Genomic DNA, 17,228 nt, shown 5'->3' with positions numbered 1-17,228 from the left:
TTAACTAGTCGGCAAACATTAATAAAATGACTGTAATCATCTACTTTTAAATCCTTAAAGTATTGTCCCATGCATGTATTATTTACTTTAAGCCATTTGCTTTAAGTTTAAAGACTTCAGTAGTTGTGCTGTTTGTCGCTGGCGATGTGGAAAATCACTGGTAAAAAAAAACAAAAACATGAAAGCAGACACATAGTATCGCAAAGCTAGAAGCAGTTACTAGTTTTTTTTTTATCCAGACCTACTGCCATCTTTTATTCTTAAATACTTTGTTTGTTTTTTTTTGTTTATAAAGTGCACAAAAAATTGCGCTGGAGAATCCACAATACTTTTCACATAGTCCAGGTTATTGTTTCTGCGACCCAAAACAAAGAGGAGAGTCTGAAGTCCGCAACAAGCCAGGTGTTTCTTCCTGGCGGCCTGCTCCCTAATGACTTGAGCCCTAATGTAGCAGCTGCCTGCTAGTGCCTTTTGTTTGGCCCTTTGTTGGCGCACACCCCTTGTTGATTCGCAGGCCGCCCGGGATAGACCTTTGTAGTGACAGCGACTTGCTTATCTTAGAATCCTCCAGGCCTGATGTGAGACGAGGAGTGGGCTTGCATCTGCCTGCACAGCTCATTGTGAGGCAACTCTGCTCCCATTGGCCGAAAGAGGCCACTCGCTAATGGGGGAAGCATAGACATTGTAGCTCCATCTGTTCAGCTATTCATTGTTCCACTCGCCTGCCTTGGAAGTCTGTGGTACAAATTGTATCGGGGAGTTGGTGCTGGAGACCACTACAAAGAAGCCAATGTCGGTGTGCTTTCCTGCTAATGTAAGTAGTTGGGATTTGGTTCAGATGTAGACAAAGCAGAAGACCAAGGGACGTTTGTTTTCCTCTCTCGCATCTAAAGCAGTAAAGTCAAGTCAACAATCTTGAGTTTTCCGACACACAGCAGCAATAAGCCGCGTTGCTTCTTTGGGGACACTTTCTTAGGATTTTGTTTTTTATTTCACGGAGACGGTGGTAAGTGTAGATTTTTACTCAGGTTGGTCCTTTGTGTGACTCGTGTAAAATTCTTATTTGCAAAATCTTTTTCCACCCATTGCATTGAAGAATGGGACATTTCTGCTTTTCAAGGTGAAATGCATGCATGCATGCATGCACTTTTTGCATGATTTTGAAAATTCTATTGCATTCAATGAATAGAACATGTTATTTTTGTATGTATATACTTTACTTGAGTAGTACAATTAAAAGGAACTTCATCTAAATATCATTTTTCTTATGTTACTTGTCAGTCCTACAAAGAAATTATTTTCATTGCATTCAGAATTCTGTTTCTACCTAGGGGTGTAGCATGTGGCAAAAGAGCTAGCAGTTACACAAGGCAGTTTTAATCATCCGTTTAAGCTGCAATAGCAGCTATTAGTGCTGTGGAGCTCAATATATTCAGACGGATTTTTGCCGTTCCAAGACCACGTGAAGGCAGCTAAAATATGTCAAATTAAATCTGCTCTAGATTTGGGCTCTGTCAAAGCTAACGTATGTAAGCCCCTCAGCAACAGTGGCTAAAACATGGAGTTAAAAAAAACAAAGAGCTCATGATACTGGAGATATTACAAAAGGGGCTACTAAAGGGTTAAATAGAGGTTCTTCTTTGTGTCACATGGTCCATTGTGTGAGCATATGCATAAGCCTATTGAAAGTTTTTAGAAGATGGGCAGGCCACCAGTTGCTGGTCCCCTGTGGTTCCAGTAGACATCTGTTGCCCTCTTGGCATTAGCTGATCAGTTCAATGGGACCTCCCTCCTTTGTTCTAAGCCCCAATGCAGACAACAGACCCTTTGCACTACAATAGTAATTAAACCTACAGGGACTTGAGCAATAGGCATTTGTTACATATTCATTATTACTCCTCTCTGGCAAATGTGGTGAATTTCTACTGGGACAAGTGGTGCATCATTCAGCTGAAAAACCTTGGCCCGTCTGCGGACTGAAAGCGTGTGGTTACGGTTTCCGAGCTAGGAGATGGATGTGGAAAAACGACGTCTGAAAAACTGAACATTTCACTGCAGCAAGACAAGAAAATAAATCCGAACAGCTTGCCTGAAAACGTGCTAACTGTTGTCCTGAAGACAGAATAATTGGAATGGTACGCAGATCAACATTTTAACAGTACAAAAAATGTTGTGGGGTTCTTCAGATGTTATGACACTATCGAAACAATAAAGTGGTGAGAATAAAGGCTTCCTATTATAATCTGATTTACAAATAAGTAATGCTTTCACAATGTCATTCAAAACTGCGGTGGGCCAGGAAAAAGATGCACATTGTGGGGTTAACGTTCGTTTCGATCTGTGTAGACGTTGTTTTATAGGAGAGGGAGTGTGCACGCTCAGCGTCTTTCTCTGCTTGTGCCAGCTTGCATCGCCCATCGCATGTTCTCTCATGCTGCCCATGGCCGTGCCTATCGGTGCTGTGCTGCTGTGTCTCTGGATTCGAGCTGGGCTTGCATGCTTTCAGTGGCTCAAAAATAAGGCACTTGAGTACAAAAAAATGGATCAGGTTCTACATCAGCGGTTTTGATCTGTTAGTTCTTACTTTATGTTCACTTGCTTTTAAAACGATGTTCGTAACCCAGGGAATGCATGAACAGGGTGTAGGATCTGCTTTAAAAACGCATCTTTGGGACACTTTTTGTAGAAGTCACTCCATGGGGAGATCTAATTCTTAATGCCGGCTACTTGGCATTAATTGACTCTCAATATATGATCTGATAAAGCAAGCTGTCCTGCTCCTGTTGTTAATTGGCATGGGCTTTTTTTCCCCATCTTTCATATTTGTCAGACGTTTTTCCAGTCTTCTAACTCTATAATCTTCTAAAAACCATAGAGTTTTAAATCTTCTGTTGAATGACATTTTGTGTTACATTTAAAAAAAAAAAAGTAATGGTAGGATCAAGATTGTTCCTACAGGTTTTATCATCTCTTTTTCCATCTTACAGAGGTGTGATGAGTGCATAATACATTCAGCTGTTTCCTCCAATGTGAAAGAACATCGCAAGTAAGAACTGATTTGGAATCCTTTCACTGCCATGGACAGATGGGTCCCAGATATTTGGCTTTGTAAGCGATGGAAATTATTTGGGAATTATGCATGCATCTATTCTGTATGGGTAGATCTGTCAAACTGTTGCATTTTGTTTAGCAGATTTTATTTTTTTTCCATCATTATATGGATAAAGGTTAGTGTCCCTATATTAAGGAGGAACTGCAATGTTATTGCTGTATTTCAGGGTTGATGAGTGCATTTCTATCACGCAGTGAAAGTAAAATGTACACGGTAATGTGTAAATCCTCTAATGCACATCACAAAATAGAAGCAATGTCCAGGTCTGCACAGCTCCATATTCTGTGAGTCGGAACAAGGCAATAAAACCTCCAGTGACATTAAGCGGCCTCATTACATTGTCAACAATCTCTTTTAATCCAGTAGAAATATTGCTCTCAAATGTTTTACATTGTGAACGATCAGGAAGGACTACCTAACCTCACAATTCTTGCGAGTTCTCGACAACATGGCGCCCCATAGACAACTTTCACGAAGTTCATGATTTTGAGCTGAATTCAGAATTTGTTAAATTTTGCGATACCATTGATTGATTTATGTTATCAAGATTTAATAACCGGTCTGAGAAATTGTGATTGTAGTCCCCCTTTAAATAGTTAAAACTATCTCTGCATAATCAATAAAGAACAGGTTTGTTACCTTTTTCCTTACAACTTTATCCAATACAAATTTGGAATTGGTATTTTTCTTTCTTCTTTTTAAGAAAAGGTTATTTTTTTACCAAATAATAACAGAAAACTGTGGTATTTTAATTTTGGCGTTATTCATGTAGAACCTGTCTACTTTTACCATCTCGCATCTCTAGTCCACATTTATCTCTTTGTGATGATTTCCAAACTACAAGCCTCGCATAAAAGGAGAAAGTTGACCCAGTGCTTTTATCTGTATGACTTCAGATCTTTAAAGGTTTTGGTCTCCGACTTTGTTTCGGTTTTCTTGATGTTACTCAACACACTTTTAACAATTTACTCTTTTTTCATAAGGCCGACATGCTCTTACAGCAGTGTTCACTGTATCTTCAGCATTTGTTCATTTTTATCTCTAGACAATTGTACTAAAGAGAATATGGGAATAGCTCGATTTGCAATTTTTTTTGTTATAGTTTGTTCACAACAAACCTGCCACAGAACCTGCAAGAAACCTGCAGGATTTAGACCATCTGAGTTTAGTTTTCTTATTTAGTTATGGTCTATCACTGTCCTTCAAGCTTCAAGCTATACTGCGTTTGCTTATAATCCATGATGTGCTGTTATCAAAAATGCAGGTGAATGAAAGTGAGCTTTTCATGTATGGAAATGTTTCCATGTTATTGAAGATACAATAACAGATGATTTCCTGTCCCAAAAGACCCAGGACCTTGAAGCATCGCTCTGTCTGACGGTGACTCAGCTGAGCGACTGAAATGAAGAGGGGATCTATAAGTTGTCGACTGAATAGTTGTTGCCAGTCGGAGCACACAGCAAGGTCTGCGGAACAATAGTGCAGCAGCGCCCAGATTGCTTTGGCAGCTGCTTTGTTCAGAGGGGGGAGCCAGACACACTTGAGCCCCTGCCTCTTTTGTGGTCTTTTGTGAGGACCAAATTATTCCTTCACTGTCATGGCATTCATTGGGGACATGCTGAAGCAGCAGCAGCTTAGCAACAAGGGGCGCGTTGCTAGGCAGCTCCCTATCCAACACATTTGTCTTTAATAGGTTTCAGTGAGTGCGTGCTGAAGGCCAGAGCACACCATGCATGCCACATCTTCCTGTGCTGCTACTGCTCCTGGTTCTTCAGAGATACTCGGATAACTTTCTCACAATGTTTCTCTCTCCCCCTCTCTCTGGAAATGAAATGCTGAGCAGTTTAAAGCCCTGTTAATCTCATCAGTTTGGACACATTTTAGGAGAGTGTTTCCTTCTTATACAAGAGGAACAGAAGAGGAAGTGTGTTACAAAGTGCACAATGTGGTGCACCTTGGTTTTGTAAAAATGTGTTGATTTATCACTTGGAACCTAGAGGCAGGGGAAGTGGAAAGTGGCTATTGGTTTTGATGCCGTACAATATCATTCTGAAATACTGAGATGTGGCAGCAGGTTAAATTTAACCTTTTTCAAAGAAGATAAAGAAGTCCCGACCATTGTTGTTTTGCTAATAAGAACAAGGATTATTATTAACTCCTCCACATTCTTTACAGAAGTGTTACATTTGAAAAAAAGAATGCTTTGTTGAATCTTTCAGAAAGCCAGTTCCTCTGTTTCAAACAAGCATTGTAAGACATTATAAGAATGAAAATGTCCAAATGATTGAAATTAGGTGTAAATCTGTCTTCCAGTGTTTTACACCAACATTATACTATTTATTCCTTCAGCTAAACCCACGAGAGATGTACTAAATCAGAATTGAAAAGGACATTAAAATAAACCCAGACAAGTACAATTTAGGTGACATACTGTTACCGTTCCATGATTTACTACGTTTGCCTCGGACCCGGCTGCGTACGCGCCCCTCTGCAGTTGTTATGGTTTAGCTGATGCTGTGCTGAAGATGCATGTTTGGGGTACATCTATTGACAGAGGAGGTCAACGAAGAGATGACCTTCGCTTGACGGAGTTAAAATTCCTTTAGTTTGGTTTGTGAAGTCAAAAGGGTATTTTCGTTTTAATTGTGCGCTTTTGAGGTTTTCGTGCCAAGCGGATAACCGTCCATTGGAAGTGTATTCATTTTGAACAAGTTTTTAACTGGGAGTGAAGACTTATGACATTTCGTATCATCACAGAAAATTGTTCATGTTCATTTCAGCACAGCTGAAGATTTTACAATTACTTTCGCTATAAACGTGGGCTCGAGAGAATTAAGCCATTATTTTTTCACAATTTATAAAATAAAGCATCAGACTTAGAATTTGTAAGCGCTCTCAGATGAACCCCTTTTCTAAATAGAAATGGAAACCCTATAAGTAACTGTAGAGGGACATTTCTGTTTGTGGAGTTTGAAGTTATTGTTCTCATTTATATACAGAATCATACACCTTTTAACTTGAGTCCACATATAGCATAAACTATAATGTTTAAATGTAAAAATATCAGTAATACTTGAAATGTAAAATTGCATTTTTAATCGGTAACATTGTTTTAAAATATCTCCCTCTTGCAGAACATTCTGCTGTACATTACATGAAAAAACGCATCGTCAGCAGTCCATGCATAATGGTAATGGAATAATCAAGTGAGCAGAAAGTCTTTTTGGATTGGGTCTAGATACACTATACTATTACTCCTAATATTTAATTGTACAACTGCAAGACCTAACATCAATAGATTTTAGTGAAATAGGGTGCTTTTGAAGAATTACCGAGCATTGAAATCTCTTCCAAATGTAGGGAGGAAAGCCTACGATCATGTCTAGATTAGTCCGATCAGGTAGATACGGTTTGTTTTGGGGCCACTAGAAATCGCAGGAAAATAGGTGTAGTGCTGGAAGAAGGTGTTCTCGGCGTATTGCATCAATTCTTTTGAGAAAAACTTCTGTTGAAGTGAAAGACAAAGTGTGCTTTATGCTTTTAGATACCAGACTGTTACGAGCTCCTCTTATAAAACCGAACCCCTCCATCCTGTTTATGTCTAGTGTAGTTGCAGTACCTTTGCTGGTTTCACAGCAAGGCATCTGGGAGAGCTCCAATTAAAATACCTCAAGTTTCACTGCCCACCGAGCAGCAGGGGCATATTAAATGGAAGATCTTGAAAGTTCAAGATGCCACCTCTCTGTTCTGTAATCCTCTTGATCATCTCTCCTCAGTACTATGATAGCATGTTGGGTTTGTATTCATTTGAGAACTGTTAGCATGTTCTTCTGTTGCCCTGCACTAGTTTAGTTTGCTGTTGATGTCAGTGTAATGCTTTATCTTTCACTGGTGGGTTTAGCAGTAATTCCCCCTTGCTACAGTGTAAAAATAGCACCAGCCTCTGCCACATTTTAACCTTTCGTCATAAAGAAGTTACTTTTTCTTTAGTGTAAATAAAATGCCGTCATTTTCGATGGTTAATGTTTGTGTCGCCCTCTCTTTTTCTGTCTATTGCTCCTGCAAAAAATATATGGGTCTGTTGGTAATTTAGTGCTGGATTTGCAACTGGAGCAAACTAGTGGTCGTCGTTGCTGAATTGTGACCTGTAGCTGAAAGGTAAGGTAAAATTCCCTGCTTGAGAATCAGAGCGCTCAGATGGAGATCATTGCTCTATTAAAGGCCCTGGTAGCCTTTTGTAGTTCAGTGCGTTTAATGTGTTTTGACGTATGTTTTTATAGTACAAGACAAGATCAACAGTTTAGGCAGGAGAGGCTGCAGCGGGTTTTCTTTGTTCTGAAGCCCTAAAGCCCCGAAGTCATTCTGAGATGAACCGTTCAGTTTTAGCGCGGAGGAATTGCTCCCACGTTGCAATGTGAAAATGCCTCCCTAAAAATCCAGCCTTACCAGAACAGGTTTCAAAGGAACATCAGCTGGGGATCTTGAGCACTTTAAAAGCCATATGAGCACTACCCAAAACCCCACACTCCAGCCCTGTGGGAAGAGTGTTGAGAGGCGTTATCCCACACCGCCGGGGCATCGTCTGCTGATAGTGGGTGAGATTAGGAACATCTGAGAGGGGAGCAGCGCGGCCAGTCATGTGACCAAACGTTTCACTTCATGAGAAAAGAAATCATATTATACATCAGTCAGATTTGCAGTCCAGGAAGTTCTAAAGCAGTGGAGGATGTGAAACCCAGAGAGCGAATGGAGATATAGTTTAGTATTTGATGTACAATACGTTTACATGTTTGGTTTCCAAGTGAGGCTTATAGCTGCATCGGAAGGATCGCCCTCCATGAAAGCATTTATGAAAAGGTGTGTCAGCAGAGGCTACAGTATGAAGTGTTTTCGTATGATTCCAGTTTTTAATATTGAGGGTATATTAGTCAAAGGACAAACAAGAAAAGTTCAAGTACCGTCTTATCACAGGAGGCACTAAATCAAGAGAGTGCTGAATGTGATGTCATAATTAGGTGTCTGTTACCGTGTCGTTTCACCAGGGAATCTGTTCCCTTCTACTATAAGTGTCAATCATTGTTTCTTCTAAAATCAGCTGCTCTTATTGGATTATTGGAAGTGCTGTTGTCTGAGCCTCTTATTTCTGTTTCGGCTTTTTCCTTCCCCTAAGATGTAGAAGGTCTTCAGTCTTTGTTGATGTCTGTTCCTTTTTCTTTCTCTTTTTACTTTCCGATCCTTGAAAACAGAATCCACTCTTTGAAAACACTGTACATGGTCTCAAAACATCTGTGTTAAGCAGAATTGGCACTGAATTATTCTAGGCTGTGATTGTCAATTCTCCTTTTCAAACTTCAGTAACGGGATTCTGAAACGTTGAAAAATGTATTTACAAAGTGTTTTTCTTTTTCGTGGTTGTATTTATTGAATCTTTAATCACCCTATTTTTTCAATGTGTTCTCATAATATAAATGACATTACCATACATTGATTGAGCTGTTGTATTCCTAAGGGATCCAGTGTAATGTGTGTGTAGCAGGGGAAGAGCCTCCAGAGCTGCAGCTGAGAGGTCGAGAAGGGTGAGGTTATACAGTTAAAGTGTGGAAGTGAAGGTAGACCAGGTAGAGAGAGACTGCAGTTCAAGGAGGGCCCTGAAGTTGTCATCCCTCCACTTTTGTGAAACTGCTGTGGGATGTTTGAGACTCGCAGGCGGTCGGGCCCCCAGTTTAACATCTTGAAACGACAGTATCTCCTCCAGCACGGTAAAACATACTGCTGCCACACGGGGACACCGATTTGAGATTTCCCCCTGGAGAGTGAAATTCCTCTTGCTGGTGTGCCTCCACCCCTTCCTAAGCATCCCTAATGACTCACTGGGTGACCTGTGGCCAGAATCTCATCCAGTTGCTTCTTTAACAACCTGGACAACATAGTCAGCGTGCATACTGCGCGTGACGGAGAGATCTGGGGCTCCTGCCGTCAGCTGGTTTCTCTCGCTGTAACAGGGAACTGAAATGGAGAGCCTCTAACTCCTGGGGAGCTGGGCTGGTAAAATGGTCAAGTCTTGGCTGTAGGAAAAAATAGCATCTATTGCAAGAAACCTCAAACTCTTAGCTATAGGATCTAGAGAACCAAGCAGACCAGCCGGTTGTTGTGTCCCTGAGAGCTTCAGTTCAGTACTTCACTGCCACAGCTCATCGTGGTTCGTCGAGCTCATACCTCTGCAATAGAAATATGCAACATAAAGCCGATAACAGACAGCATCCACCCAGCATTTCCACAAACCATCCTCAACATCCTTGCAGACTTGCAGTCTTGCAGACTGAGGTTGAGTCCAAGCCCCAGAGCAGATAGAATCCACTGGGAGCTTAAAAAAGAATAAAGTAAAAGAAGACTGAAATAAAGAAAGTGAAATAGCAACAGGCCGAGGGCCTAAATAGGCTGTTTGAGGGGATGTACCATTGGGTTGGTCTGACCTAAACCTGGTATTTGCGTCCTGTATTGACCAGGTCCTACAGTAAATGTGTGTTGCCATCAATTTCCCTGCGGGATTAATGAAGTCTTATCTATCTATCTATTCTGGAGAGCCTGACCAGCGAAACTGCCACGATACCAAAATCAAATGCAAAATGCTGCTTTGAATCCTGTGAGATCTGAAGGTGTAGACCTCATCTTCCAGTATTTATGGAAAAAGGGCTCCGTTTTCTTCTTTTTGGCCTCACTGTGCCCGTGTCGCGTAGTGCTGTTTTTGTACATTCCTCCTCTGTGCCGGCTTGAGATGATTTGTGTTTGCACTGGGGTTAGGACAGCTCTGATCCAGTACGGAGCAGCCGCCCATGGGGCCTAACTAGGTTGAAGCAGTGTTGTATTGTGTATTGTAGAAGAGACCAGTGTGAATGGGGATTTTTTGCATGAAATGTTTTCCTCTGTTTCAAGACCAAAATGCGTCTTCTCGTGCTGTGTTCCTAATGCCCATGTTTGCTTGTAACATTTGGGGTTATTTCCCAATGTGGTTGTGATCAATTCCTCTACATTTGAATAACCAGAAGTAAAACTTCTTTCACCTTTGCTGAAGACTAACGAGGTTCACTGTTTTTCAACAAGACCTTAAACATACGAATTTGAGTTCAAATTTTTGAAGAAGCAGTAAAAGGTCTAAACTTTTTTTTTACGCAGACATTTGTGCTTTTGGAGAAAGCACAATAAACCTCCTTCCAAAGTAGATTTTTTTTTATTCTTCCTTTCCGAATACTCGGGGGAAGTACAAGGTGCTGAGTTTCTGTGCGACGGGTATGGTTTTCAGTAGGAATATGAAGTGTTACTGGGTCACGAAAAGCTAGTAATTTAAGATCAAATGAGTCGAGCTAGGGAGAAATCTCTTTTCCTGAAGTAATCTAGGGCCGCACGCGTTGTTAGGATCAGAGAAGCTGCAGTTGAGCGTCTTGGCAATACTGAGTCTTTGTCCTCGTTGATGTGTTTCCCAGGATTACCGAGCACTTTACTTCCAAGAGCAGAGCAGCACCGGAGGTGAGGACCCGGATGAATGCGACAGCTTCATGGGCTTGAAGGACCACCTGGACGATGCAGTAGACGGCTTCCTGGACCTGGGTCTGGATTTGGACTACCTTCATGTGGAAAGCACGCACCGACAGGCTGGCGTGAGCGCCCCCTGGCCCCAGCGAGAGCAGCCCGTGATGGACAAGGTGGAGGCGGGGGCCGGGTCCGCAGAGGAGACCTGCAGCAGTTCCCTGGGGGACTCGGAGGACGGCGCCGGCTCGGACAGCGACGCGGAGCAGCTCCGCGGCGCCGGAGAGCCGCCGGGCGGCGGGTCCGCGCACAGAGGCCACCGGCAGCTCTGCCGCTCGCCGTGCGTGGAGCCGCCCGCCCGGGGCCCGCCGGATTTATCGCCGGAAAACAAGCCCCCAGACGCACTCAGGGAGTATCAGACCAAAATGGAGTTTGCGCTCAAGTTGGGGTACGCGGAGGAGCAGGTGCAGCTGGTGCTGAACAAGCTGGGCCCGGAGGCGCTGATCAACGACATCCTGGGGGAGCTCGTGAAGCTGGGGAGTAAGTCCGAGGCGGAGCAGGGAGGCGGTGCGGCCTCCGCGGCCTCCTCCTCTTCGTCGTCCTGTTCTTCCAGCTCGTCGTCCTCCTCCTCCTCCTCTTCCTCTTCTTCCTCCTGCGCGTCATTATCACTGGCCGACAGCTCGGACCCGCTGCCCAGCGCGGAGGCGGCGGACGACAACGACAACTTAAGGCCCATCGTCATCGACGGCAGCAACGTGGCCATGAGGTGAGGAGTCCTCCGGACGTCTGCCTACCTGCGGAAACGAATCCGAGGGGGCCGCCGTGTAGATCGGTACACAGCTCGTCTCCGCTTTTGTCCTTTAAAAGTCGTCTCGGTCTTTCTGTTTTTACCTTTAACGCGTTTGAAGGAAACGAGTATCTGTCCTGTTTTAAAATGCCCGTGAGCTTGTCAAACATCTCGATTGCAGGCCGATGTGATCAGTCCGCTTTTCCGATCTTCGGATTAAGTTGTTTTCAGTGCTAACCGGAAACCGTCGGGAACTGTTTCGCAAACATCAGAATTTCCAGGCTTCCTTTTTTTACGCTGATCATGTTTTTGTGTCATGAGACAAGCTTAGGCAGTAATCAAGGAGTGTGTTTACAACAGGCAAGATTGTAATTTCTTTTCTGACGAAAACTAAACGGTGTCATGTCTTCGTCGGGTAAATGTGTGGGGTAACGTGTACCTTAGAGGTAGGGTGCTGCTGTGCGAGATGAAAACCATATGCTTGCTGCCTTCGGAAACCTTTTGGGAAGTCCTGCAGTGCCTACCCTGTAGTGTTGGATGGTACTGAAATCGTATTTTTTTTTGTGGCAAATATTGAAATTTGGCGTTTTGAAAGTAGTTTTGGGGGTGCCTCCTGAGCTGCTCATCCAGTAAAGGGGCTCGTCGGAGCTCACCTTTCTGATCCTGGGTTCGGGCCTGGGTCACATCTACTGCCAGCTACTGTATGATCAGGATTACTCAAGTGGCAGGTCGCAAACTGAAAATATTTAGTTTGATATAAATATTTGTTATATGTGATATTTAGGAGCTGCACAGTAAGTCTAAACCTGGTTGAGAATTAATAAAATAAATCTTAGAAATGGCGGACCAGTTGCGTAGCAAGTTTCTTGCATAAGTAATACGTGTTTCAGCTTTGCTTTGATATACTTCTCCAAATAAACTCCTACAAGATAAAGAGTAGAAAGGATAATCAACAGAAGATCACACTCAGAAGATAGCATTGTGCTACTTTGTTGTTAAAGCTGCATAATTGAGAAGAGTGAAACAAAATGAAAACTGACATTTTATTTTCTAATACAGCTGGTAACACTTTTATAAAAAAGATGGGTGTAGTAAGAGTAAGTGATAATAAAGCACTTAAAACAGCCTTAAAACAGTGTAGGGTTTTAAGGCTGTTTTAAAATAAAATCACAATTGCAAATGAAATATCAAAATAGCTTCATATGTTACAGCAGGTCTGTTTATTGCAGTCACATAGCTGCACTGTACTGAGCCACAACAGTGTGAACAAGACCAGCTTTATCTGTGGATAATTGTTTTCTAGACACTGTCCATACTTCACTTTGTTTTTACTCAAAATACAGAATATTTAGAAGCTTTAAAGGTGTGCACTTGTTCATGTGGTTCTCTGAAGAATGGTAAAAGTTATATATGAATATTTGTCATCTCGGGGTGATTAAGTGAGTTTGGTCCTAGTCTCTGCCTTGCATAGACATAAGCACAGTCCAAACCAAAGCTCAGCCAGTACATCAGCAAGAGAACATGACCGCAGTGACTGCACAGAGGCCAGGGAGTTTTGCTGCATGCCAGATGGTTGATAACGGTTTATAAATAGATCAAAATTTCCCTCTTTAAGTCTTGAGTTACCAGGTCGCAACTTGTGATAATAAAGCTTGAGTAATGACAGTATTTGAATAACAATTTTTAAGGAGCTAGAAATAACTGAGCTCCAGTGGTTAGACTCACAGTATATTTAATATTTTGTTGTTGCATCTTGAGAATGAGGGAGTCTTTTTGTCAGTCCATAGAACGTCAGTCCAATCCTCTTATATTTTAAACCTTTTTTTAGCTAAATCCTTGTAGCTTTTAATCTGTGCAGTGTGATCAGTCACCAAAAAGAAAAGCTTGGCTCGTTTCTGTACCTACCTGCACTATGTACAGCATGTCATAGAAATTAAGCCCTTTTTATATGCAGCTTTTCAGACATGTAGCTGCTTCTCCTATTTTGATTTTGAAGAAGATACCTGCTGAATCAGTGCATCATTCACATCACATTCAGACCGCACAGAACTCTCTGAAATATCTTTAATGGTCACTGTTGGCAACAGTAATTTAATTATTCATGGTTACAGAACCCTCTCAACAGCTTTCCTCAGTGAAAGAGCTGAGCAAGGGTAGCTTTTTTCTGCGTATTGTTAATAAATGGAATAAATCCATCACTTTTTAGAGTTGATCACTGTTTTAGGCAGTGTGAGGAAGTGTGACTGCAAATCCGTTATACAGTGTTTGTGCTGTCTTTGGAAGTGTAAGCAGGTAGCATTTTTGTGTGTTGTCTTTCCCACAGTTAAATGCATTGGCTCTTGAAGGGACCTTGGTTTTGAGCTGAATGATTTGTCTGTTTAGCGTGTCTGAAAGTTGTGAAAGTTTGTCTGGTGGTCTGATTTTGTTTAGTGGTGACAGTCCCGCGAACATGTGATGGTGTTCCCCTGTACAGAGAGGGTGGGGTTTTGTGTTTACTTTGGAAGACAAGGTAAACTATTAGGAAATCTTAGGTAAAACAAATTAAGTCCTTATTCAAGAGTGAGGGGAACTCGGCGGGCTCACCATCATCCTCATGGTATTCCAAAGGACACCACTGAGGAGAGACATTTCCAGGCCTTTCCTGTTGGCTTGGTTCAGTAGTACGGTGATGCACAACATATTTCCCATGTGGAGGCAAACCATTTTTTTTTTTGCAAACCAGTACGTCTTGTAGAGCAGTGAATGGGCTTTACAGACAGTCAACTTTCTGGTAGTGTGGATGGAATTATAGGGAAAAATCCACGATAGATTAAATGACGGGATGTGATTTTGTGCTCGGAGCTATCCCATACATTTACATGATTGAGATTGAGATATCCCCCTGTCAGAATCTGGCAGTCGGACTGCCTGCAGCCCAGTGATTAGATTTGGCTGTGTGGTCTGCTCTGTTCTGATGCTCCTGATAACCAATTTCACCGCTGTGTAGACACAGGGGATGGAGTTGCAAGGTTTTAGCAAGGCTGTGCCAGTGTGAGCAGCTGTCAAGACTTATATATTGGCGATGAGTATAAAATTGGAGGGCGTGTTCTGTTGTCAGTGGGGCTAAACCATTTAAGAGCTTTTGTTTCACTAACTAATCAGAAAAGGTACATGCATTATAATTTCCCCATGCCTCCCAGCCCTTTCTTAGCCCCCTTAGTCTACCAGCAATGTTCCTTGTTTTGGGTGACGTTATTGATTACACTGACCTTGGGTTCAGGTCCTGAAGAAGGTTTACTCCTCTGGGTTTTCCTGCTTTATGCATCTAACACACCACTTTCTTTCTTGCTTACAGGAGCACGGCTTTATTTTGTCACCCAGTGGCTGATCCGATTCCCTCGAGTCCCAGCAAGTGGTCTGGTCTCTTTTCTGTTTGACCTTGCTCTTTGCTCTAAAAAGCAAGGGAACTTTATATGGGATGGGGACCTGGGCAGGCTGGATGGTAGTCCCGGCTGAGATGCGCTCGGGAACATTAGTTTCTCTCCTCCTCCTCTTGCCTTCTAAGGGAGTGTGTGCACAAATCATGGCGGAAACAGTGTGGAGCCACCCGACCCCATCACTGTTGGAACCAACCAGGCGGTCGTACCTGTAGAGCACGTTAGGTTGGTGCCACACATGCAGTTGTCTCTTGAGAACGCGGTGAAGAATGATTCATCTGGCCCTTTTACATTTCTTCAGTGCTGAGTAGACCTGCACTGCACTGCACTGAGTAGTGCCTGTACTCTTAACACCACTTTACACCATTCCTGGTATGAGGAACGAAAATTGTAGGTAATCCTGCATGCTCGTGCCTCAGGTTTTAATTTGCAGTTGCTCTCCTGATTTTGCCTTTGCATTCCAATGAATGCACGGATATCACAATCCAGGAGTGCGTGCTTCCACCCACTGTTCCCCAGTACTGATGGTGTCCTTCCTTCCAGCCTCCATGCTGATGTCGTCTAAGACCCCGCTGCTGTCGAAACATCAGGGGGCTGAACGGTCCCGGACGCAGAAGCTCCTACCAAATGAGCCCCAACAGTCTCCCGTGTTTCAGAGGCGCTTAGGTCTCGTCTTGCAGCCGTGTTGCCCTGATCATTGGCACCTGGGCCTGTCTCGTATTTTATTGCATGATCCCATGCACGCTGGGATATTGTTTAGTGAAGGAGCCACACCTCTGCACTCGCGCACACTTAGTGTACCTTTTTACCCAGGTGTTTCCAGTTCTGTCCACCACCCGTACCCGCGCGGTTTGCGAGGGTCCCGTGCTGGAGATCGGAGATCTTCGGGAATGCGCAGCTCGTGGCGGAAGGTGATGATTCTCAGTGATGATTCTGTAGCCGCTGTCGGTCTTCAAGCAGTGACCTCCCTTAGTTTGCTGAGCTAAACGCAGCCAAAAGCATGTTCTGCTCGCTGTTCAGAGGTTGGCTGGGGGCAGAGAGACCCTTAAGCTGTACTTTGTTGCATTCAGTTGCAGAAATTGCTAGTGTAACTAGTGAACCTGTTCAGGTTTATGAAATATATGATTTTGATTATGTGCGCTGGGAATGCACAGCATAAATCTCGCCAGACAGCTTGACACTCTTGCTTACTTTTACAGTTAGGGGTTTTGTCTTTTTATTTGTGCAGGATTTATCAACGTCATTTTTGTTTAGTAAGAATTTTGATTAGTTAACGTCATATTTGTTGTTGATGTGTGCTTTAGATATCGTGCTGATACCATTCTTCCATATAGCGCATTTAAACATAACAGGTTGTGTAGAAAAGAGGTGTTGGCAAGTTCCATATGTTGTAACGTATGATAATGGAAAGTTGAAATACATCAGAGAAACACCTGTACTCAACGGGTTTATGTTAAGTTCTGAGTATGTATTTTTGGGTTTCATACAATCTAAACATAATTTACAGATCAAGATAGGGGGTGTTCTTAGATGTTTTTAGCAAGTGTGAAACGACAGGAGGAGGTCGGTGGCCGAAACGGCGAGCTCTGTGCCCAAAATCGCCCGGCTGCCACCCAAGTGGCGTTGTTTGTCCTGGTGCGAAACTGGGTGCTGCAGAGTGTGCAGCCTCAAACACCTCATCAAGCCTTTTAAAGTGAGAGCTGATTTGTCCTAAATTAAGAAACGGTTTATATGTTTTATAGGGGCCTTCAATCCCAAAACGTGCAAATCAAGAGTGTTTTAATTGAAGACTACCTGTACTTCCTTAGCTTAAAGGGGAGCTGCAGCACAATTTTTACCTTTTGGGGTTGGAATGAATCGGCAATGAAGAGCGCATTTCAAACCACGATAAAGGCCAAATGTACACAACTTGTAAAACCTCCAGTTTACACCACGGCATAGAAGAAATTTGCAGGTGCGCCCAGCACTGTGTTTTGCGATACAGAATGAGGCAACATAACGCCCGGTGAGGTGAATCATCCCTGTCGCGTCATAAAGAAGGAGGCTCGTGAATACATCTCTTTAAATCCAAGAAATAGTGCAAATAAGATTTGCACTATTTCACTATTTCGACAAATAAGTAAATAGTAATTCTGCATGCAAGCGGCATGGAACATTTCTGTGGTGAAATGTCTAATTCAGAACTGTACTTATTTGCTCGTACGTCGCATTCCACCACTCGTACGTCATCATTACAGTGACTAGTGAGCAGGAAGGGCTGCTTACATTGCCCTTTGTGGGAACTCTTGCTCTTGCCTGTGTGACCAGGGGTTTGCAACAACGTGGTGACTTACAGTACTTTCACACTTTTGTGCTTAATCCAAAATTTGTCTTTTATTTCTATAACGTC

At 42.8% G+C, this 17,228-nt stretch overlaps 1 protein-coding gene across 1 annotated transcript in view; it reads left to right on the top strand.

Moving 5' to 3' along the window:
- LOC148835635 (putative ribonuclease ZC3H12C) overlaps window positions 1-17,228 on the top strand; it is a 46,536-nt gene that overhangs the window by 12,141 nt on the left and 17,167 nt on the right. Inside the window, exon 3 of the mRNA XM_088912526.1 lies at window positions 10,594-11,402. Coding sequence (XP_088768652.1) covers window positions 10,666-11,402 — 737 coding nt within the window. The 5' untranslated portion in view covers window positions 10,594-10,665. The remainder of the gene's footprint in view (window positions 1-10,593; window positions 11,403-17,228) is intronic.

Source organism: Atractosteus spatula, chromosome 4 (assembly GCF_055471065.1).
Source record: "Atractosteus spatula isolate fAtrSpa1 chromosome 4, fAtrSpa1.hap1, whole genome shotgun sequence".
NCBI lineage: Eukaryota > Metazoa > Chordata > Actinopteri > Semionotiformes > Lepisosteidae > Atractosteus > Atractosteus spatula.
The sequence above is the reverse complement of the archived record's forward strand: the minus strand, read 5'-3'. Positions and strand labels throughout refer to the sequence as shown.